This window comes from Oryzias latipes, chromosome 15 (assembly GCF_002234675.1).
Source record: "Oryzias latipes chromosome 15, ASM223467v1".
NCBI lineage: Eukaryota > Metazoa > Chordata > Actinopteri > Beloniformes > Adrianichthyidae > Oryzias > Oryzias latipes.
In genome coordinates, this window is record NC_019873.2 from 7,357,445 (window position 1) to 7,378,733 (window position 21,289).

General features: G+C 43.7%; 2 protein-coding genes across 4 annotated transcripts; both read left to right on the forward strand.

Moving 5' to 3' along the window:
- The first annotated feature begins 5,680 nt into the window (after positions 1-5,680).
- Positions 5,681-8,325, forward strand: pex13 (peroxisomal biogenesis factor 13). 2 transcript variants are annotated; one of them, XR_910082.3, is made up of 5 exons: positions 5,681-5,851; positions 6,351-7,075; positions 7,290-7,412; positions 7,504-7,985; positions 8,016-8,325. XR_910082.3 is itself a non-coding variant. In XM_004076932.4 (4 exons), exons 1-4 carry the CDS (start codon positions 5,778-5,780, stop codon positions 7,848-7,850), a joined length of 1,269 nt encoding a protein of 422 aa, XP_004076980.1. In that variant the 5' UTR covers positions 5,681-5,777; the 3' UTR covers positions 7,851-8,325. The 2 variants fall into 2 exon arrangements, 1 of the variants encoding a protein (XP_004076980.1); XM_004076932.4 differs by having other exon boundaries at positions 7,504-8,325.
- Positions 8,326-8,450: 125 nt separating this feature from the next.
- Positions 8,451-21,141, forward strand: kiaa1841 (KIAA1841 ortholog). Of its 2 annotated transcripts, none has more exons than XM_011484094.3 (21): positions 8,451-9,040; positions 9,415-9,566; positions 9,637-9,805; positions 11,682-11,775; positions 11,847-12,085; positions 12,282-12,340; positions 12,560-12,720; positions 14,623-14,709; positions 14,785-14,895; positions 14,971-15,094; positions 15,162-15,314; positions 16,010-16,152; positions 16,295-16,391; positions 16,479-16,511; positions 16,630-16,729; positions 18,425-18,510; positions 18,674-18,702; positions 18,791-18,864; positions 18,939-19,027; positions 19,158-19,240; positions 19,323-21,141. In XM_011484094.3, exons 2-21 carry the CDS (start codon positions 9,417-9,419, stop codon positions 19,357-19,359), a joined length of 2,118 nt encoding a protein of 705 aa, XP_011482396.1. In that variant the 5' UTR covers positions 8,451-9,040; positions 9,415-9,416; the 3' UTR covers positions 19,360-21,141. The 2 variants fall into 2 exon arrangements, with proteins under 2 accessions (XP_011482396.1, XP_011482397.1); XM_011484095.3 differs by having other exon boundaries at positions 16,298-16,391.
- Positions 21,142-21,289: the final 148 nt, after the last annotated feature.

A 21,289-nucleotide genomic window follows, 5' to 3' on the forward strand; every position in this document is an offset into this window, starting at 1 on the left:
AAAATCAACAGAAATTGCTTCAGCTGATGTCAGAAGCTCCACTCTGTGACTTTAAATCAATGATTTGGTTAATAAATGTGAAACGTCTGTGTAATGACTGGTGTGTTTTCAGTTTTCCTTTAAAATGTCAACCTTTTCACATGATCAAAATGAGAAGTCTTCCCTTGCATAATAAAGGAAATCCTGCCGCTGCTGTTGGGCAACATCAGTCTAGGATGAGGCGCAGAGGCCAAAACCTTTGAGGCGTCGTGTTTCTCTACATGATGAAGCTCTCGCTGACTCATTTTCTATTAAAGCTTTTTTTATATATATATTTGTCTCTCACAGCTCACCTCTGTCTATGTGCACGGATGCAACTTTCTGATTTTGACAGACTTTCCTCGAATGTTGGGGGGAATTCACAGGGGTTCAAGGACCGCGTTTTCCTCAGTGCAGCGACTCTTCCTTACAGTACAGACGCGTTTGAAGCTGCTGCTTTTCTCAGAGATCTGTCTTCTGTGATGTTCAGGCACCTGCACTGTTTGAGAAAAGTGAACTCTTCCCAACACAATATTTGATTGCAATCTAGTTTCCTAAAAGCGATCTGAGAATTCCCATCAATGTTGTCCTCGGGCGTCATTACCCAAGAAGCAAGGATGTACTACGCTGTTTGTTTCTCTAGTAGCAGCAGATTGGGGAGAAATGCTGCGTGTAGCTTCCTTCCTGCCTCAGTGTGAAGAACCACAGTGAACCCTGATTTAACCTCACTGCACAGGTTACAGCAGTTTTTGCTTTCGCTTTGATGGCTTCACAGCTGCACTTGTCCTTATAACGTTGCTGTCATTTAGCTGTAATACTTAATGAGGAGATTCTGACGCCTGCACCAACCTTCCGGTGTGTGTTGGTTTGTTTAATCGGGTCAGGTGTGGTGATGTTTTTTATTTATTTAATTTTTGAATGGTCCTCATGTCACTGTCACACACGCTTCCTGACAACAATACTGATAATAAAACAAAAAAATTTTAAATATTACCCCCCAAAGAAATCTATTGGACTGAAGCAGAGAAGTCTCAGGTCTTTGTTGTTTTTTTAAAGACCCACTTTGATCAAAATTGTGTTTGAATGCAAGTCTTCCTATATAGTCAAGTAATTGTTTATCTCATCCTTTTGCATAATTGACTTTGGATTCTGTGTTTTAAAAGCCAAATAAAATTCCATCCCCATTTAACCTTTGTGCTATCCTAGGCACTTTAACGTTGGGAGATGGGTCATCTAGACCCACTAGACAGTGCTCTGAACCTTTTTTCTTCAATGATTTTTGAATCTCACTGGTGTCCATGGATCACATGAAATCCTGTCCACCTTTATCCACCTTTGTCATGGTAGGAAAAGCACGTCAATGGTCATCTTGACCCCATTGGACAACACAAGGGTTAACAGCAAAGGTGACTCACAAATGGTGGGAAATCATAAAAAAAGAAGAAAAAGCTGTTAAAGTTCCCCAAAGTTTCAATGTGTTGTTTTTATTGAATCCAATGGATGCACACAAATATTACTAAATGAGTTTTTTAAAGATACTTTAGTGTCGAATGAATGAATAAATCCTCCAACTGCCTCTGAAACCAAGGACAACATTCAAGCTTTCCTGGCGTGGAGGATCAGCGTCGAGTCACTTTGTGCATCACTGCTCTCACTCCTGCAGGACCCGACTAGAGCTTCTTCAGAATGAAAGTGCTGCACGTCTGTGTTTTGCACGTGCCGGAGCGTGCCTTCATGCTCACTGCCACTGTGTCAGTTTCATTTGATGTTTCCTACCCATGTCCTGGAAAAAGGCGAGCTGAACCTGCTTAACCACCTGTTTCCAGTAAAGCTCCTCCTCTGCGGCTGTAAGCCCTCCCTCTCACCCCGCCGCCTCCACCTCCTCCTCGTCTGTTCTGTCACTCTCCACCTGATCGTCCCTGTAGCAGAGGAGGAGACGTCACGCAGCGGCTCTGTCGTCATAGAAACCTCCAAATTACTAATAAGTTATTGGAGATCACTAAACTCTGTACAAGCACCTGAAGCAATACTCATTTTTACGCATATTTGTCAAAAGGTGCATCATGTGACTACCTGCTCATAATATCCCTTGTGCTGTCTTGTGGGGTCCAGATGACCCCACTCCCAACGTTGGGAGTGGGGTCATCTGGACCTCACAAGACAGCACAGGGGGTATAATTGTGACATTTGACCAATTTTCGGTCTACTCAAGGCGGCTCAGAATCATTGTCAACACAATTCCCTCTGATTGTGTGACTCACAGTTGCTCTTTTTCCACTGAACCAAAACCTCCCAATAAAATAAGAAAGAAAAAAAAAGGTTCTGATCTTCTCCTGCAATTTGCAAGCTTCCTCCAGCACATTTTAATTACAGGTTTTACACTTTATGCACTGCAAAAATGGCTCCTTCTGCAAGACCTAACTCATGTTTGAGAGCTGGGAAAATCCCTCCGAAGCCCTCGCTGGGTTCTGTCTGACCGGCCTCAGAGCTGCGTGTTATTCAGAAGTAAAGCGTGAATAAAAGTCTGTGGAGAAAAACTTTCTGTTTCTTCCTAAACAGACCTGACTTCCAGCAGAATGAAAGTCATTTTCTTACTTTCAGAAGTCAGGCAGTTTCTCAAACTGTTAACTAAAACATGCCTCAAAGTTAGATGATGAACGTTGTGCATCCACTGAAACCTAATAATGCAGCCGGTTACTCACCACATTTCTCTGACAATACAAAGCAGACCGATCACTTATCATGTCATGGGCTTCAGCTATCCTAGTGTGGAAACCAAGTTAAGCTGCGTTCTATTTACCTTGGATGTCTGGAGTGATCTGGAGATGTCACTGCTGACTGCTTTCACATGCTTCATTCAATTTATTCATCATTTAAAACCAATCCTGTTGGATAATAGAACTTTTTCTCTCTCATTTTAGTAACTTAAACTGAACAAAAATGTAACTTTTATCAGTAAAATGTTGAATTTTACACTGAAGAATTTCCCTTAGCAAAAAATATTACACTTGAAGTTTTTTTTATATACTCAAGTATAAGTATAGCAAGTATACTACAGACCTTGTACATATAGGAAGTATCTTAACTGAGTACTTTTTCAGAGAAAGTCGAAACATATTTTAAAAAGTACACTTCAAGTACACTGCCTCCCTTGTAGACTAAGTACACTTGTAGTACACTTAAATAGACTACTTTCTGCTAAGGGTTGGTTGGAAAAAAAAGAAACCTTTTAGAAGAAAATCACTTATTGAACGTGATGAATCAATGTTTCACTGTGAAAATTAATTTTTTTATAAAACACAAATCTTTCATTTAAAACGACATTTTAAGCCACTTCCAGCCTTATGCTGCGTGTTTCCTGACTTGAGTGGTAGTCATACATGTCGGGTTGGTGGCATTTAAAATGTTAAATAGGGAAATGAAAACATTTCCAAGCATAAATAGTAAATAATTTGCAAGATTATCTGGTTAGCAAATATTAATTTAGCTAGCACTAAATAGAATATTCTTGAGGTAAAGCTGCAGATTTTACAAAATGTCAATTAAACCTGTGTTTTGTTGCTTGTTTGTTTATATTTATTTACCAAAAAAGTAGTCCTGTAGCCCTTATTCTACAAACCAACAAGCCTTTCCTGGTCTGGATGTATTTATTTTTAAAACAACTTCCTGTTTTGTTTGACTTTTTTTTTCATCACTAACTAGTGATGTCAAAGCCATAAAGCTGCTTCTGTACGTTCCAACAATATTTTGTTGTCAGTTCCACTTTTGTAAATGCCTCAAACTTCCCTGTTTGATACGCAGATTTTATGCAATGCTGTCTCCCTCTCTGTGTTACACACGTACACACACGCACAAACACACAACCACCCCCAGTGCATCAGAAAGTACCTACAGCACTTTCAGGCCAATCCGCCAAAAAACACAGCAGGAAGCCAGGATTTCCAGAGGGCCGTGCAGGGAGGTTGCATTTCATGTTGGCCCTGCGGACCAAGCGCCACCAGACAGAGGTCACCAGAAGGGGAAGCAATATTTAAATGAATTTGAATTGAAAACTATTTTTCTGATCTGTTAAAGAGCAATTATAAGTTGATTTTCAGAGCGGATCTGTGTTCAGCTCCATATTGGCTGCCAGTTTCAGACATTGTTTCTTCGCTGTTATATGGATAGAAATAGAGCTTCATTCAGCTTTATGTGCACATTTTTTCATGCATATCAGACAAGATAAAACATGTGAGTCTCACATTTGCTGCTGGCCGGTTGCTTCAAGGCTTACTCCTGATGTTTCTTCAGGTTATTGAGTCATGCAGCACAAACGATATTTTTATATATGATGTTTTACAGTCAGGAAGGGACTCTTGGTTTGCTTTGCTACCACTTTTCGATTGAGTGGTAACTCAAGTCCAAAACCAGGTCACAACAGAAAAAAGCTTTTACAAAGCTCTTGCAAAGCATCGCAGGCAATCCCACCAAACCACTTTGTATCAGGTATCTTCAGAACTCTGGCATCTTCTCACCAGATGACACTTAGGATTCCCACCTTAATCTAGCAAACCAAATACCATGATGCCACAGATGACGGAGTCGGCCTCACACGCCCACACTGTGGGGATGACACAGAGCTCGTCTCTGATAGAATGCGAATCGACAGCTCTGCACGCGCTCCCCCACATCTCCTGCCTTCACACTTGACATCACAGAGACTCCCTCTTGAAACCACAGCTCACTTTGCACACACTGAGGCTCTTCAGAGCAGCCTTTTTCACCACTCCCCATCTCAGCTAGGGTTGACTGACGTTGGTTAGTGGGGGGGCAAAGAACTGACATCAGATTTTCACTGTTCGTCCAATGAAATACATGCATGTAATAAAGATCTGGATGCAGTTTTAAGCTTTTGTGATCAATTTAAAGACATTAAACACTTGATATGTAAGCATCCCTTCATGGCAGTTAAAAAAAACATGAACAATATTGAAGTTACTTTTGTGGACTAAACATAAGTTTCATACTGAAACTCCTCTTTCAATTTGTTGTTTTTATTACTAAATAGATCAAATAAATATAATGAACATTTTGAATATTGTTTTAAATATATAAAAATGTATTAAAGTCATTACATCGTTCATAAATTATTTATTAATATACATTATTTTGAGGTTCAAAATTTATGAGAGAAGAGTAATTGATTTTGTCATTACCCATCACTTTTCTGTTGATTCTTTGCGCCCTCTGGTGGACAAAGGTAAAATGAGATTTTCGGTGGATTAAAATGATCAGACAGTACTAATCGAGTTGATTTCATCGATACGCCCATATTTTGAATAATTTAAATAATAAAAAGCAAAAATTGTTTTAAAAAAATCTCTATACAAATTGAATAACATAGTAAGATTCAGAAGTCCCGAAGTGTTTAGACCGGTTTGGATTGATTTGTGGTACGAATATCAACTAGTCTTGCCTGACTTGCTGTTTTCGATTGCTAAAGTGGTACCTTCAATATAAATTGGAAATTCCAAAACGATAAAAGTAAACTACCTAGTAAGCTAGTGTTTCATTTGTTGAAATAACCATTATTGATCAGCCAAAGTAAAACATGTTACATGAAAAGCCACAAAAAAGAGAATAGAAACATACAAAAATATTACAAATCAAATCCCTTAGAATAAAGAAAAAAACAAGGAGTTCAGGAAGGCAACACGGCAAGTCACAGGAGGACATCTGTCATCACAGATATTTTTTAGCTAACCATCACAAACTTCGCGATGGATTCACAGCCCCCACTCAAACCGTGGGAAAGGCGAATTCCTGGGGGTATGAGCGCACCTATAAACTACAGGTAAATGAGATTCAGGAAGTTATTTGTAGGGTTATTAGTTGTTGTTTCGAAGTTTTCCTAGGTAGCCTAATGCTAACGTTGCTAAAGGAGCTACTGCTAAACAATTACAGAACAGAACGAAACACCATATGAAACGCTGGTTAAAGCTATTACTGATTTATAATCAGGATAGTTGTATCTAAGGTACACTAGTTAATTTCAAATATGTTTAAAATTCGTCTAATTGTTTTTAGACTGTGTTTTTAGACTTGTTTTAGTACTTGTTGCTACTAGTTTGCATAGTAGCCAGGCCCCCGTAGTTGCCAGATATTTGTTGCATTGCCTTAATAAACGCAAAAGTTTTGCTATGAATTTTTTGAAAGATATTATCTTTCTGTTTGATTTTTTAATAGTAGCAGTTTTAAATCCATTAAGAACGAAAAAGCAGAAAGTCTTGTTATTTTGCTCAGATTTCTTGGTTGTCCTGCTGGTTTAGCTCCATCACTTTCTTTACACACAGATCGACAGACTTTGGACCAATTGCAGGCTCCTCCATTCCTGCTGGCCCTCCAGTTCTGACCAGAATGGCTCCTCCAGTGCCTGCTCGCCCGCTCCAGCAGTCATACCGCCCATCCTATTCCTCTTTCACCTCCTCTTACAGCCCCTATGGAAGCTCCATCTATGGGGGTTACAGCCCTTACAGCTATGGCGGCGGTTATGGCGGTGGCTTCGGTGGCAGCTATGGTCCGGGAGGGTACAGTCGTTTACCCCACACAGAAGAAATCGCCCCCAGCCGGTTTGTGCAGCAGGCAGAGGAGAGCAGCCGTGGAGCCTTCCAGTCCATTGAAAGCATCGTCCAGGCTTTTGCTTCGGTTAGCATGATGCTGGACGCCACCTTCTCCGCCGTGTACAACAGTTTTCGTGCCGTGCTGGACGTAGCCAATCACCTAACAAGGCTGCGTGCTCACCTCACTAGAGTTTTGTCAGCCTTCGCTCTGGTGCGCACGCTGCGGTATCTCTACCAGCGTTTGCTGCGGCTGCTGGGGAGGAGGTCAGATGTGGAGGACTTGTGGGCTGACAGCACAAGTGATGCTGTGGTGGCGGGTTCCTCCAGGGGATATGAGGCAGGAATGGATGAACAGAGCGTGAAGTCCTGGCCTATTTTCCTCTTTTTTGCTGTGGTTCTGGGTGGACCTTACCTCATCTGGAAGTTGTTGAGCTCCAGCCCCAGCTCTGATGAAAATAGTAAGGCTGGCATTGAATCCTTAATTTTATTGGTTTATTTTTCCGTTTGTTTGAAGAATTTACAACAGAAGATCATAAAAACACCAAACCAATGACCACAGTGTGGAGTTGTCGATTAAAGTATTATTCATTTAATAATACTATTCAATTATCTTGATGTAATCGTGTTTCTTCTACTTGATGTGCTCAATAGAAATGTTGTTGTTTTTTTCAGGTACAAACTGGGCCAGCGGGGAAGACGATCATGTCGTGGCTCGGGCTGAGTATGATTTCTCAGCAGCTTCTGAAGAAGAAATTCCTTTGCGGGCTGGAGACATGCTAAACCTGGCCCCTAAAGGTGAGACCTTCCTCAAATGTGTCGTGATTAATTAAAGTATTCCATAAAACTGCCTTTATTAACAATTGGTATATTTAAATTCTGGTTGCAGAGCAGCAACCGCGGGTGCGAGGCTGGTTGCTGGCCAGTGTGGATGGCCAGACAATTGGACTGGTCCCAGCTAACTATGTGAAAGTCCTTGGCAAGAGGAGAGGCCGCAAGCACGCGGAGATGGAACGGCTCGCTGAGGTCCAGGAGGAGAACCAGCGGGCCTCTCAAACACCAGCAGCTGCGCATGGTTCCACTTCAGATCTCTCCACAGCCTCCATGGCTCCCTCGACAGACCACCTACTAGAATCAGTATACAGAGAAATCCCAGCTGCCTTCGCTCTGGGAACATCCAACTCCAGCATGAGCTCTGACACAGTGTTGAATATCCCTGAAAAGACGGACCTGTGACGACTGTGTGTGCATGTGTTGCATTTACATCGTCTGTCAGTCAGTTCAAGTTTATCATTTCACTAATCAATTCTTCTGTAGGTCTTTGATTTCATTCATCAGCACAGTTTTCCTCTTAAAGTAAAATGGCTCAGAATCGTTTTTGTGTGAGATGATGTGTACTACATCGTCTTTGTGTTCTGTGAAGTCCAATTATGGGATGCATTGATGTATGTTAATGGGAAATGTAAAAGGGTTGTTGATGTCATGATATACATGTGAGGTTTCACCCTCAGGTGAAGCCGGGTGGACATCTGTAGGTTGTTGTTTTTTTTTGGATCAAGTGAAATTTGATTCACTCAGAAATAAGAAAGACTAGCTTTGCACATTTTAAAGTTTGTTAGTCCAATGTAATTTTGTAAATACTTAAAATAATTATTTTGAAAATAAATCTAATGGATTATTTTTTGCAGTATTAATCTGCAACCAAAAAAAAGCACGTCTTATTTTATTATTTGTGTCGAAAAATGTTGCGTGCGTGCGTGTGGAAATGACAGCTCTGTTTGATGTACGACAGAAATTTTGGATTTACGGTTTTCGTTTCCAGGCAACAGGACGCCCTTGGCTGCTGCAGTGCGACATCGGGGGCGACTCCGCAGAAGAAGCGGCCAGCTTTATGTTTCATTTATTTGCATTTATATCTATTCTATTTTTTTAAAACCACAATTTGCTCTTATATCGATATATTTTCCTTTTAAGTGTTTGTTTTTTCGTGTGTCTAAAAACCCCAATACGGCCCGTAAAAGCTGAATATTTATGCCAGCTTTTTTAGACTAATGCTGCATTCGCAGAACATCGGAAATACTACATTTTCAAAAGCCCACTCAAAGCTCAATATGGTCCTATCAATATGAAAATTAAATCCATATCGTATTGTTCTGTTAATACGGGCTTATAGCGCAACATATAATATTTCAGATAAACCATCTTATTTTAACACTTTTTAGGTATGATGACATGAACGCGTCACTATTAGTTGTCGCATCTTTGCTTTGTTGGTATAAAAATTACGAGCTTTCCCTGAAGGCAGCAGATACTGTCCCGTCCGGCAAAGTTAGCTAGCCTTAGCAACCCATGGAATTACAGCGCAGCATCTTTCCCACGCAATGACGCAAAATATTCCCACACTTCCTTGATTCCACGAGACCAGAGTAAGAAATATCCCCGGATAAGTATGCCTTAGTTTAGCTGTTCGAGTGAGTGTTGTGTAGAAACAGTTGATTTGACCCAAATGCATCTCAGGATGATGAGGAGCCGAGGAGGCTGGCCTGTGAACGCATCACCGCCAGTTTTTCCACAGTAAAAATAATTGCGCACCAGATTGAAATAGACCAATACATATATACTTATATTTAGTTATTTAAAAAGAAAATAGGTTTCGAATATAACATGCATCATGACAGTTTTGTTAGACATCTAGTAATCTCAAGAATAGGACAAAATAGTCTGTAAAACTTTTGGATCTGAGGATGTTTTGTTTTCTTGTAGATTAATTCTGCGTTTTCTCTTGTTTTGGGTTCTGTAGAGATGAGGCGGTTCTGTGCGGACAACAATAACTTCCCCAATGACAACAACAACCTGGTGCTGGACATGGTCCTGGGCTCTCTGTGGGATGTGGTCCAGCCCATAAACTGGGACAATGTTGCCAAGCTGGTGCCAGGCTTCACTCCCAAAGAGGTAAGCGGACGTCTCCACCTGCACCCGCTTGTCTGGGTCAGCATCGACCTCATCCTTCATGTGATCCTAGTGTTCCCGTCGCTTTGAGGAGCTGAAGAGCTCGGGGGCGTTTCCACACGTGGACTATCAGTGCAACACCTTAAGTGAAGAAGGCACGCCAGCTCCAGAAGGCACGTCCACGCTGCTGGACACGGAGGCCGTGGTCGAAAAGGAGGGAAGCAGCCAGAGCAAAACACCAGGTCAGTCAGGGAAATCAAATACGGAGTAAGGATTGCACCCTTTGCTGATTCTATAGGTTTTCCCGCTTTCAAAGAAATGAACAGTCTGTCATCCTAAATGCTTGACAGTGAGGACGCTGTTCTTGGGGTCAAAGGCAGCATTGCTCCCCTTCCAAACAGGTTGAGTAGATGCCAAAGAGCTCCATGTCGGTGCCATCTGACCACAGCACTGTCCTCCAATCTGAATCATGAAGGTGCTCCTCAGCAAGCTTCAGGCGGGCCTGCACACGTGTCTCCGTAACCCTTGTGCTATCCTAGGCACTTTAACGTTGGGAGTTGGGTCATCTAGACCCACTAGACAGTGCTCTGAACCTTTTTCTTCAATGATTTGTGATCTTCACTGGTGTCCATGGATTACATGAAATCTTTCCACCTTTATCCACCTTTGTCATGGTAGGGAGAACTCGTCAATGTAAGGGTGGGGTCATCTAAGATGGCACAAGGGTTAAGCATGGGGGCTTTGTCAGCACTGGGATGTGCTAAACCAGTGCGGGGTAAAGTAGCACCAATGGTTCTCTTGGTGACTGTGGTTCCAGCTGCCGTGTTGTTTTAAAACCATTTCTCTTTGTTGTCATGGAAACCCCTCCAGGTCAGACCTTGTTTGGAGCCCCAGACCTGAAGGTGGGGTGATGGTCATGGTCTTGTGTTTTGGCACCAACAGTTTGTGGCCTTCACCCCCGGCTTGTTGCTAATAGTTTTGCAGTCGGTTCTGAAAGTCTTCCCATGTTGGAGAGTTTGGAGTCTGACTGATGGACGGATCCTGTGGACAGGCGTCTTTTCCACAGGTGATCAGTTCACACAGGTGTCTTTAATTTAGTGGCAGGTTAATTAGGAGAGTCTAACTGATCGGTGTGAACCATGACTAAAGCTATTCTCACACCGGGCATGTGACGCACATTCAAGAACGTGCTGAAACGTGGGTTCTGGAACGCGAGTTTGGCCCATGGTGTTAACACTGGACATACAGGGAGGGGCTTTTTGTTCTTCTTCTGTTTACTAGCGCGTGTCCGCCGACTACAGTGGGATGAGGCTTGGCGTGAAATGTCAAAGTGATGCAAATCACCGCAATGATTCATTCATTCAATGAATGAATGAATAAATGAAATTTCTCCTTCACATTCAATTTTGAAACAGTTGGCACTGCAGTGAAAATAAAGGGACACCATCCATCCATCTTTACCAAACCCGAGTCCCGATTGGTCAAAGTTCAACCTGGTTTAACTTGCAATGCACGTTTAATGGCCGCGCGTTTTTGTACGTAGGGCCCAAAGACTTGAGTAGCTAAGAGTGAATCTGATTTTTGACAGCGGAAGCCCGAAGAACGCCGTACACTGACTCGTCACTAAACGTAGTCGCTTGTCGAGGGTGGAGTGAACATAGCTTAACCCTTGTGCTATCTTAGATGACCCCACCTTTCCTTGATGTTCTCCCTACCATGACAAAGGTGGATAAAGGTGGAAAGATTTCATGTAATCCATGGACACCAGTGAAGATCACAAATCATTGAAGAAAAAAGGTTCAGAGCACTGTCTAGTGGGTCTAGATGACCCAACTCCCAATGTTAAAGTGCCTAGGATAGCACAAGGGTTACATGGTTACTTGGGGATCAAATACTTATTCCCTTCCATGAAATGCAAATAAATGTATATAAACTCTGTAAAGTGGATTTCTTGATTTTCTTTCACTCACTGTTCAAATGAACCTAGCAAGAAGACGACAAACTGTCCCTTTCGTTTTAGGCGGGCAACCCGACAAAATCAGCCAGAGATCAAATCCTTACGTCCTCCACTGGATTTGGTCCTTTCGTTTAGACTGTGTGATCCGCTCATGTCTGCAGGCGGGAGGTCGATCCCCTCAGGAAGGGGCGATCCTGTGGAGAAGGAGAAACGAGCCACTGCGGTGGAGGAGGACACGCCCCAAAAGTCTGGAGAGTGAGTTTTCTCCTGGCAGAAAGGAGCGGCGCCTCCGTTAGACGTGAACTCTTCTGAACCCTCCCTTTCAGTCCCAACATGGTGATCCACGTCTGTGACGAGACCAAGAACCTGAAGCAGGACTTCACGTGTCCCAGAGATCTGCTGGTCAAAGAGATGCGTTACTTTGCTGAGTATCTGTCCGTGGACGCGCAGAGGTGGGAGGAAGTGGACATCTCGGTTCACTGCGACGTGCAGATCTTCGACTGGCTCATGAACTACGTGAGGAGGAACTCTGCCGGAGAGGGGAACAGGGACAAGCCTCGGCTGGGTAAATCTCCGGCACAGGTCGTAAACGATCACTCTCGGTAATGCTTGAGGTGCTCATCTTCTCCATCGGTGCTTCCTTGATCTCTTTTTTTTTTTCTTCCCACTGATCGTGGTGTGTGTGTGTCTGTTGCGTTTCGGTGTTGTTGGTGGATTTGTGGGGTTGGCTTGGTTGGTCACGTGGTGTTTGTCGGTTACAGAGCCCAGCAATGTCATCTCAATCCTGATCTCCTCCGAGTTCTTGAAGATGGACACGTTGGTAAGTGATGCGGTGCAGAGTGAGGCTCTCCGTTCAGGTTGTTTTTGAAAAAGTTCTGTTGCACGTTGTCTGTTTTTGACGAACAACCTTTAAAACGAGCTCGTTTGCTGCATGGATGTCCGTGGAAATGTGTTTTCGTAAAATCCTTCTCGCCGCTTTTGCAGCCGCAGCTCAAAGGCTTTGCAAGGTTACGGGTGTCCTTTGGTCCCCCGATTACAGGTGGATGAGTGCATCCAGTACTGCCACAAGCACATGAGCGCCATTGTGGCCACGCCCTGCAACATGAACTGCATCAACAGCAACCTGACCACGCTGATCGCCGAGCTTTTCAACCACAACGAAGCCGACGACATCCGGGACAAAAAGGACAAGTTCAAGAGGTGAGAAGGGCTTCAGGTGGAGTCAGGAAACCTGCACGAAACAAGGAAGAAGCTGGGATTTGTAGCTCACCATCGCCCTCTTTTGTCAGTGTGAGGAATGACACGCTTTTGCAAACACAGGCCGTTATTTAGTCAATGTCCGAATTCCCTTCCTAACTACTTAACAATGATACAGTGCAGGACTATCTAGTGCCCTGGCGTTAAACTAAGCTAACTCGGACACATACTCCCTACTTTTTTTTTTTAACGACAAATATGATGTCACCCATTTGCTGAAGTGAAAATCTAATAAACATGAACATTTTAATACTATTTATGAATCCACTGGGTTCTGAAAATCTTTAAAAAATAAATTTAAAAACAGTTTTTCAAATGAAAAATTGTTCAAACGCAATGCATTGTGGTCTATATGTGCTTTTCTAGTGAGTATTGATGCATACTGGATACCTTTCCAGAAGGAGGAATTTCCAGGACACTAGATTTACACATTTTAGATCCGGAGCACTAAATAGTGAGGAGTGGGGGATTGGGACAGAACCATAGGTTAACAAAAAAAAATCATTAGTGTGTCTCACCAAATCTTAAATGATGTTATCAGCATTTGTGAAGGATGTTGACACATTAACTACTGTTTTCACTTTGTTTTTGATCACTTTTTAATCTCTGTTTATTACTCCTAAACACCAAAACGGACACACTTGCAAGTCTTTTTACATTAACCCTTTGTACTCTGGGGCCGTTTTGAGCATTTTCTCCATTTTACAATTTGCTCTATTATTTTTATCATTGAAACTGTCTTTGTGGCGATTCTTGATGTCAATCATTGTAGTACAAATGTTTTCATTCTATCGCCCAAATAATTCCACCGTGAACCTGAAACTGTCCAAAAAACTCAAACCCAATTGGCAAAGTTTTTACATTTTTTTTTACTGTAAACATCACAAAAAACTGACATAAACTGTTTTTTATTTTTTTAATACTTATAGTAGAGACAAAATAAAAATGTTTAAATCCACAGACAAAGCAAAATGAAGGTAAAAACTGTAAAAATATTAATAAATAAATAAAAAGGTCCACAATTATCTATAATAACTTGTGTTTATGTTTGTTGTCAATCAAGAATTTCAAAGTTTTATACCTTTCACGTTACATTGTAAATGAATACAGTACTAATGTGGGTGTCATTCTTGCATGGTTGTAAACAGATTGGCAACATCCCATGCTGGGGTTAAATGAGGTTAATTGAGGGTTAAATGGCGTTTTATACACACCAATTTGTTGCTAATTCCATTTTTCTTAATGAATTGATAGTTTTTATTCTTGAGTGTCAGCTCTTTTTTTATTTTATTTCATTTTTTGTAGGACAATTTATTGGGCTTGCTGTCAGGACCTTTCAAAATAAAGGCGTAACGTCTTCCAGTGTTTGATGGGCTTTGCTCCAGCGCTTACATTGACAGAATTTTTTCAACAGTTCAGTTTCCCCCCCTCATATCTCAGACTCTTTCGGGTTTTTTATGAGTCAGAAAATGTGACATGGGGTTTAAAAATTAAAAATGTGAACAAGACTTTTTAATAGGAGTTTTTCCTCTCTCTCTTATTTTGACAGATGTTATTGGCGAAAAAACATCTGCTAATGTTTGTTTCCTGCAGCTTCATGTCTTTAACCGTCAGGAGACGTCGCTACCCACCGAGATACAACTCTTACTTCATAAAAAGAAAAGTTTTTATTGGATAACACAACATTTCTGTGATGTCAAAGTTCCTAACTTCTTGTAAAAATGTGACATTTTTTCAATATTTGTGCAAAAAAGAATCAAGGTTTTTTCACTACAATGCAACAAACAATTGACGGGAGGTTTTGTTTTTGCTGAGTCACTTTAGAGTTCTCCTCCACCTCAACAGCAAACTGTTTCAGAAGAAAATCGAGCGTCTCTTTGATCCGAACTGCCGGAGCAGGGATTCTCCGGGAAACGCCTCCTCCCTGTACAGGTCAGGCGTCCTCCTGTTCTTCCGCGCTTGCGGCCACGGCGTTCCTAACGAACCTTCTGGTCGTCAACCACGCAGGTGTGGACAGTGCCTCAAGCTGCTGACCAAAGACACGGAGAGGAGCATTTCCTGTCTTCCAGGAAAAATCAACGTGGATGCTCGAGGAGAAATCGTCTACACACACTCCAGGTATGGGTGTTGGTTGGGACTCGGTGCAGCCGAGGATTCGTCCGTTGACCCGTCCAGAACTGCTGTCCCATGCAGGCAGAAGAGCTGGGATGTCCACGAGTACATCAGGGGTCTCTACGAGGAGCTCAAGTCCTGGGTCTCAGTTTATTGGAGAATCTGGGGAACCATCAACCACCTGACCTGCTCCCGGTGTCAGCAGGTCAGATCCGCCAGCGCCCCCCTCCTGCCCCTTTAAACCTGGTTGTGAGTGCCGCTCTTGTGCGCAGGTGTTTGTGTGTGCAGAGCTGACGTGCTGCAGGTACCACCCTGACAGCGTGCTGTACCCGGGGGCGGGGGCAGACAAAGGCTGGCACGGAGCGGGAGTTTACCCCTGCTGCAGGAAGAGGGTCCTCCGCTTCGACCCAACGGGAACGCCAAAGGTTCAGAAACACACTCTCTCTGATTTCATCTCCCTTTTTAGTCTTTGAAATAAAATAAAAAGTGCTTCTTAAAGTCCGTATTTGTTTATCAGTTCTAAAAATAACTAAATGTGTCTCTTTAGCTTATATTCGCTAATTTAAAAAAATAGCCTCCAGATCCTTTAACCCTTGTGCTATCTTAGATGACCCCACCCTTACATTGAGGTGTTCTCCCTACCATGACAAAGGTGGATAAAGGTGGAAAGACTTCATGTAATCCATGGACACCAGTGAAGATCACAAATCATTGAAGAAAAAAGGTTCAGAGCACTGTCTAGTGGGTCTAGGTGACCCAACTCCCAACGTTAAAGTGCCTAGGATAGCACAAGGGTTACATGGAGCATTTTTGGAAAAACTGGAATCCACGCTCTGGATCATCATGGAGTCAGTCAGAGCTTTCACATGAGCCTCCAGGAGCTGCAGATGCAGCGTCCGTAGAATTGCTACCTGCAGCCTGTCAATCAAAACTCCGCCTGTTCAATGGGAGAGGCTGCAAAAACCTTTGGTGTTGAAAACAAGCCTGAACTACTTCCTGTGATTTTTACTGGAGTCTCTGACATGCTGGTCAGCTCTTTAGCTGTAAACATTTGTCATCACCGCGTGCTACGAGGCGTAAATAAATATTCGCCTGTGTGTGCGTGCGTGCACGTGTGCAGGGCTGTAAGATGCGGGACCACATAGTGAGCGTCCCCAGCGAGGAAGGCTGTGACGAGGCCACGTCAGCGCAGGTCAGAGTCCTCAACGACCTGCTGCTGCACAGAGACGCCGTGTGTTTGTCCAACTCTTCACCTGTGGACAGGTGAGCCTCAGTTCCCGCAGACTTCCTGTCCGTTTCCTGCTCCGCTGCTTTTTCCCTTTGTTTCAAGATAAAGTTGAGATGTTCCAGGACAGCTTTTAGCATTCATGGCGACTCCGGGAAATGACCTGTGTGTCTCTGAAAGCAGCGAGGAGAGCCCGTCCGGACCCGAGAAGGTCCAGGACTGCGACTCTCTGCTGGAGCCGACGCTCCTGGGACCTCTGAAGGGGGGCGGCAGCTCTGTGAGCGTCTCTGATTTTCCCTGTTCAGGCTTTCCTGCACTACTTTTTTTCTAGATTTGAACTCATCCATCTCTCCTCTGTTACCAGTTTTCCTTTCTGAAAAACTGGAGTCTCCAGCTGGTAGGACCTCTCCTGCTTTTTTGAAAATTCTGCCCGTTTTGCCCACAGCTGTTGATGTGCCGAAAAGAGCAGCATGTCTGTTTCTAGTCTAACACCGGGGGGGCCCGTGTCGGTTTAGAAGCAGCAGTCTCTGTTGTCGGAGGATGAGGACTACACCACAGGGTCAGAGGTCACCGAGGACGAGGTCGGGGACGAAGAGGAGCAGTCCAAGAAACAAGGTGGGACCTCAGTTTTTTTAGGGTGGAAGTTTCTTCAAGCTGAGATGCAGAATCAGAAGCTGCAGTCGATTCTTTTATATCATCAATAAAAGATCTAAAAAAAAAAATCACTTATCTGAAGAAATTAAAGGACAGAAGAGAAAAAGAAAGTCTCTGACATCAAAGGGTTAAAAAGTTAATTTTGCTGCCAGACAAAAATAGATCCACGGCTGAGCAACACATTTTTAATCAAAACATCTAGATTTTTCCCCCAAAATGAGTGAAGAAATATTCCGTGGACTTCTGTGTTTCCTCGCCACGTCGCGGTTCACCTTTCACCGTGTCCCAGACGTTTTTACAGAGCACTGCGTTCTGCATCCCTATTGGCTGTAGACCTCATCAGGCGATATTCATGCCGTGTCTCCCGTACCGAAACGCTGTCAGCTTCCCAAACCGATAGGATTCCTCCATCCTGGTCAGATCTTTGTTTTCATTCTGTAATATTGGACTCATTTCTCTATGAAGGTTTGAACTTTGAGTTTAAACAGGAGAGAAATGTTCATGTCTGTCTAAGTAAACGTGTGTAAAGTGTGCAGTGAGGAGTTTTACAGCCTTTAAACATCTGTAAACCCACTTCATGGATTACACCTATTACTGGGAACACGACGTCCAACTAACTACACAAAAAAGAAAAGAAAAATCCCAGTAGCACTCAAACACAGTAGTGGCAGTGTGATGGTGTGGGGCTGCTTTGCTTCTTTATGCTCTGGAAGTTGTGATTTAAAAGATAAAATGATCCAAACATGGCGAGAAGGCTCCACTTTGAACAGGCAGAAAGCTAAATGAACTCAGGTGGTTAACCCTTGTGCTATTTTAGATGACCCCCCCCTTACATTGATGTGTTCTCCCTACCATGACAAAGGTGGATAAAGGTGGAAAGATTTCATGTAATCTATGGACACCAGTGAAGATCACAAATCATTGAAGAAAAAAGGTTCAGAGCACTGTCTAGTGGGTCTAGATGACCCAACTCCCAATGTTAAAGTGCCTAGGATAGCACAAGGGTTAAGTCACCCACTCTGACCGTCCTTTGATGTGCTATCGCGGTGTTCCCAGTGGTCTCATGTTGTTTTCAGGCAAAATCATAAAAAGCTGTAGTTTCCTAGGACACAGTTTCAGGTGTTCATCAGAAATTCCCCTCAGAGTTGTGGGCATTTTTTGTTTTCATTTACTCTTGATTCACAACAATTTGAATCACGAAATAATCAGAAAAGCAATTTTGACCTTCATCTTCAGAAAAATGCCTTTTTTTTAATCAGTGGGTTTTAAATGAGCCAAAGACAGAAAAAAATCTTCTTTTGTTATGTTTTTGGTGCTTTGCTTTTTAATTAAACTAAGAAAGATGTATGTTTGTTTGGTCAATGTAAGTTTTTCCTGCCTTGCTGAAACGTTTCTCGTCAGAAGGTTTCGGTATCTGAGAGAGCTCGGTTCTCTGGCCTGAAAAGAATAAAGGAAACACACGATCGGCCTCAAATGGTTGATTTGCTTTGATCGCTGCAGATCCTAAAGACAGGAAGTCCAAACGCGACACCACTTTCTCTTTTTAGCACACGTCTATTTTTAACACCACAAATTTGTGCTAAAGTGTTGTACAAGAAGTTTCTCTTAGCAGCCTGCAGATGGCGCCTCTGAACCTTTTTTCCTTTTTGTTTCCAGCTGCTAAAAAGGCCAAGAGGGGTCAGCGACCTCTGAAGAAGCAGCTGTCCTCTCCCAACTTCCAGCGCAAAGAGAAACCAGAGAAGGTGAGTTTGGCTGCGACGCACATCAGGGTCAGCAAATTAACCTGAACACTCCTGAAAATATCAAATAATACGCTCCTAAATGTAAAATAAATGAACAACAGTTTCTGTTTGTAAGAAGGTGGTTCTACAGCTGAATATTTGACTGATGTCTGTTTCTCCCCAGTCGCAGGGCAGAGACAGCACGCCTTTCACGTACGTTCAGACCCCGCCCCCTCATTCACGCTCCAACGTTTTCCTCACGAACCGAACCCTTTCTCAGGCTGCCGCCTTCTTGTTGCAGAGTGAGCATCCAGAAGAGCAAGTGGGACGTCTCCCGCTCCCTGCGCTACAACCAGGACGCCCAGAGGGAAGAAGGTGATGCCCAGCTCGGTTGTTCCGCCTCCCGGAAGAGGCCCGGTTTACATCAGCCTCTGCCTTTGTGTTACCAGACCAGCGCCGCATGGTGGAGATCATCAGTCACCTGACCAGGATGAGGTTTGGAGATGAGGAGCAGAGTAAATCCAAGGACACAAAGGAGGTCTGTGGTCCTCACGGAAACAAGACAATGAGTTCAGGCCTGACCTGGATTTTCTTCTCCACAGTTGAGCCGCAGGAGTTGTTTGTGCAGCCGTTGTTGTTCTTGAACGTGTTTTTGTGTTGCTGCGCAGCCTCCAGGGGGAATCTACGCCCGGCTCGAAGCGCAGTTCAAGAACTCGTCCCAAGCCAGGCAGAGCGCTGAGAAGACGCCCAGGTCCTTTCACTGCTGCACTCAAACACACCTGCCCCCTGCAAGTCAGCAGCTCAAGCCCTCTTCTCCCTGTGTGCCTCTGCAGGCCCAAAATGCGCTTCGCTCAAGTCCGGACGACATAAGAAGAACTCCTGATCATCTTCAGTCACCCATTGATGGGTCACCGCCGCCCTCCACAGCCCGGTTCTGTTTGTGCAGCTGCCGCCGGAAACAGCCCCTGCAGTTGTCCGGCGATGGCTTGAACCCGGAGTCCAGGCCGTCAGGCCTCCCCCTCCCCTACGGTCCCACATTCGTCCTCCTTCAGTGTTCTCCTGTAGCTCTGAATTGTGACCGATTAAAAGAGAAATGCAACCCAGCTGCTGCTGCCGGTTCCTCCACTAGATGGCAGACGATAACCTTGAGGGGCGGTCACCGGGTTCTGAACAATCGCCTTTGCTCTAGTTTGAACATGACCCCCCCCAGCACTAATACTTTAACCAGTGGTAGCCAGGACTCAGACTCGGGTTCCAACATCAGGGTTCCTGAGCGGAGCTGGGGGGGTGGAGGGGTGTTACCCAGCTGTTCCCACTTTCTCCTCAACGGCAGATACCAGGAATGACTGGGGCTGGGAAGGGGTCCAGTTACAGTCGGACTCAGAAGGAAGGCCGAACACACCAAACATCCAGTGACTGACAGGGGTGCTGAGTCGCCATGGAAACCCACTCAAATTCATCTACAGGAAGTGCTGAGTCTGAAAATTTTTATCCCAAAACATCCGACTAAATATATAAAATAAGGTTGACGGGCTGGAGCCAGAGTGCCTCCTTCCTCTGCCTGACTTGGGTCGTATCCTTGAATGTGAGAGCGGCGCGTTAGTCGGGATCACTGGCAGGGTCGCGTTTCACGCCACAGAGCCAGGACAGACGTGTGAGCGGAAGTGAGCGGACGCCGTCTCAGGATTATGACGGGGCTTTTCATCCTCGGAAGGTTGCCACTGATTCACAGTTTAATGCAGAGAAAAGCACAGGAGCCAGTGGGATGGGAGCCGGTGGGGCGGAAGCCGATGGGGCGGGAGCCGATGGGGCGGGAGCCGGTGGGGTAGCATCTGCGTGAAGATTTCATGTAATCCATGGACACCAGTGAAGATGACAAATCATTGAAGAAAAAAGGTTCAGAGCACTGTCTAGTGGGTCTAGATGACCCAACTCCCAATGTTAAAGTACCAAGGATAGCACAAGGGTTACACAAACACTGATTTGTCAAACAGACACAAATACGATTCTATTTAGTTATAAATAAAAACTGTTTTCATTTATGAAATTATACTGGAATTATGATGATAAAAATGTGGATTTTCCATCATAAATAGAAAATTATCATTTTGACTCAAAACTACTCAAATAAATCGGCTCCATGCTCTTTCACTTTCTAGGGATTGATTTGGTTTGATCAGACTTTAGTAAGTTGTCCCTTTTGGTTCTTCACACTTTTACTTGAAAGGTGGAACAAACTGCAGTCCTGGGGTCAACACAAATAAAAACAGACATTTCCTGACAAGCACAATCAATGGTTTCAGGGGGCGGAGCTTCCCAGGAAAACAATCATTGACTATCAAAGAACTGGACTGAGTCGATGTGATATCACCTAGAGAAAATGACTTCTGGCTCCACCCACAGGAAGGCAATTCAGTGAACGCTTCCATGTTGGATCCAGACAACGTCAAAAAGCTCCGATTAGTCGGAATCCTTCAGTCATTTCTATGGCAACCACTCACCAATCCAAAACAAGCTTGTTGGAAGGCCACACCCCAAAATCTGTCAGACATTTTGAACATTTAACGTGAGACCCCATACTTTAATTGAGGATTCTGATTGGTCAGTTTATAACTTGAATAATTTGTGCCGATAAAGAGAAAAATATCAAGAGGATTGTTAGTGACTGAGCTGTTTGTTTCTCTATAGAGGTCTATGGGATGTTGGCTTCTTGGAGCCAGCGGCTACTTCCTAGAACACCGGGGGGGAGGAGTCAGTCAGTCCAGTTCTCTTCTACAGTCAATGGTTAAAAGCTGGAAAA

Bases quoted from the DNA above. Each gene is read 5' to 3' on its own strand.
- pex13 (XM_004076932.4), top strand. From the start codon at position 5,778: ATGGATTCACAGCCCCCACTCAAACCGTGGGAAAGGCGAATTCCTGGG. The intron at 7,076-7,289 runs GTAAGGCTGGCA...TGTTTTTTTCAG, and splicing joins CCCCAGCTCTGATGAAAATA to GTACAAACTGGGCCAGCGGG. The intron at 7,413-7,503 runs GTGAGACCTTCC...TTCTGGTTGCAG, and splicing joins GCTAAACCTGGCCCCTAAAG to AGCAGCAACCGCGGGTGCGA.
- kiaa1841 (XM_011484094.3), top strand. From the start codon at position 9,417: ATGAGGCGGTTCTGTGCGGACAACAATAACTTCCCCAATGACAACAAC. The intron at 9,806-11,681 runs GTCAGTCAGGGA...TCATGTCTGCAG, and splicing joins CAGCCAGAGCAAAACACCAG to GCGGGAGGTCGATCCCCTCA. The intron at 19,028-19,157 runs GTCTGTGGTCCT...GTTGCTGCGCAG, and splicing joins AATCCAAGGACACAAAGGAG to CCTCCAGGGGGAATCTACGC.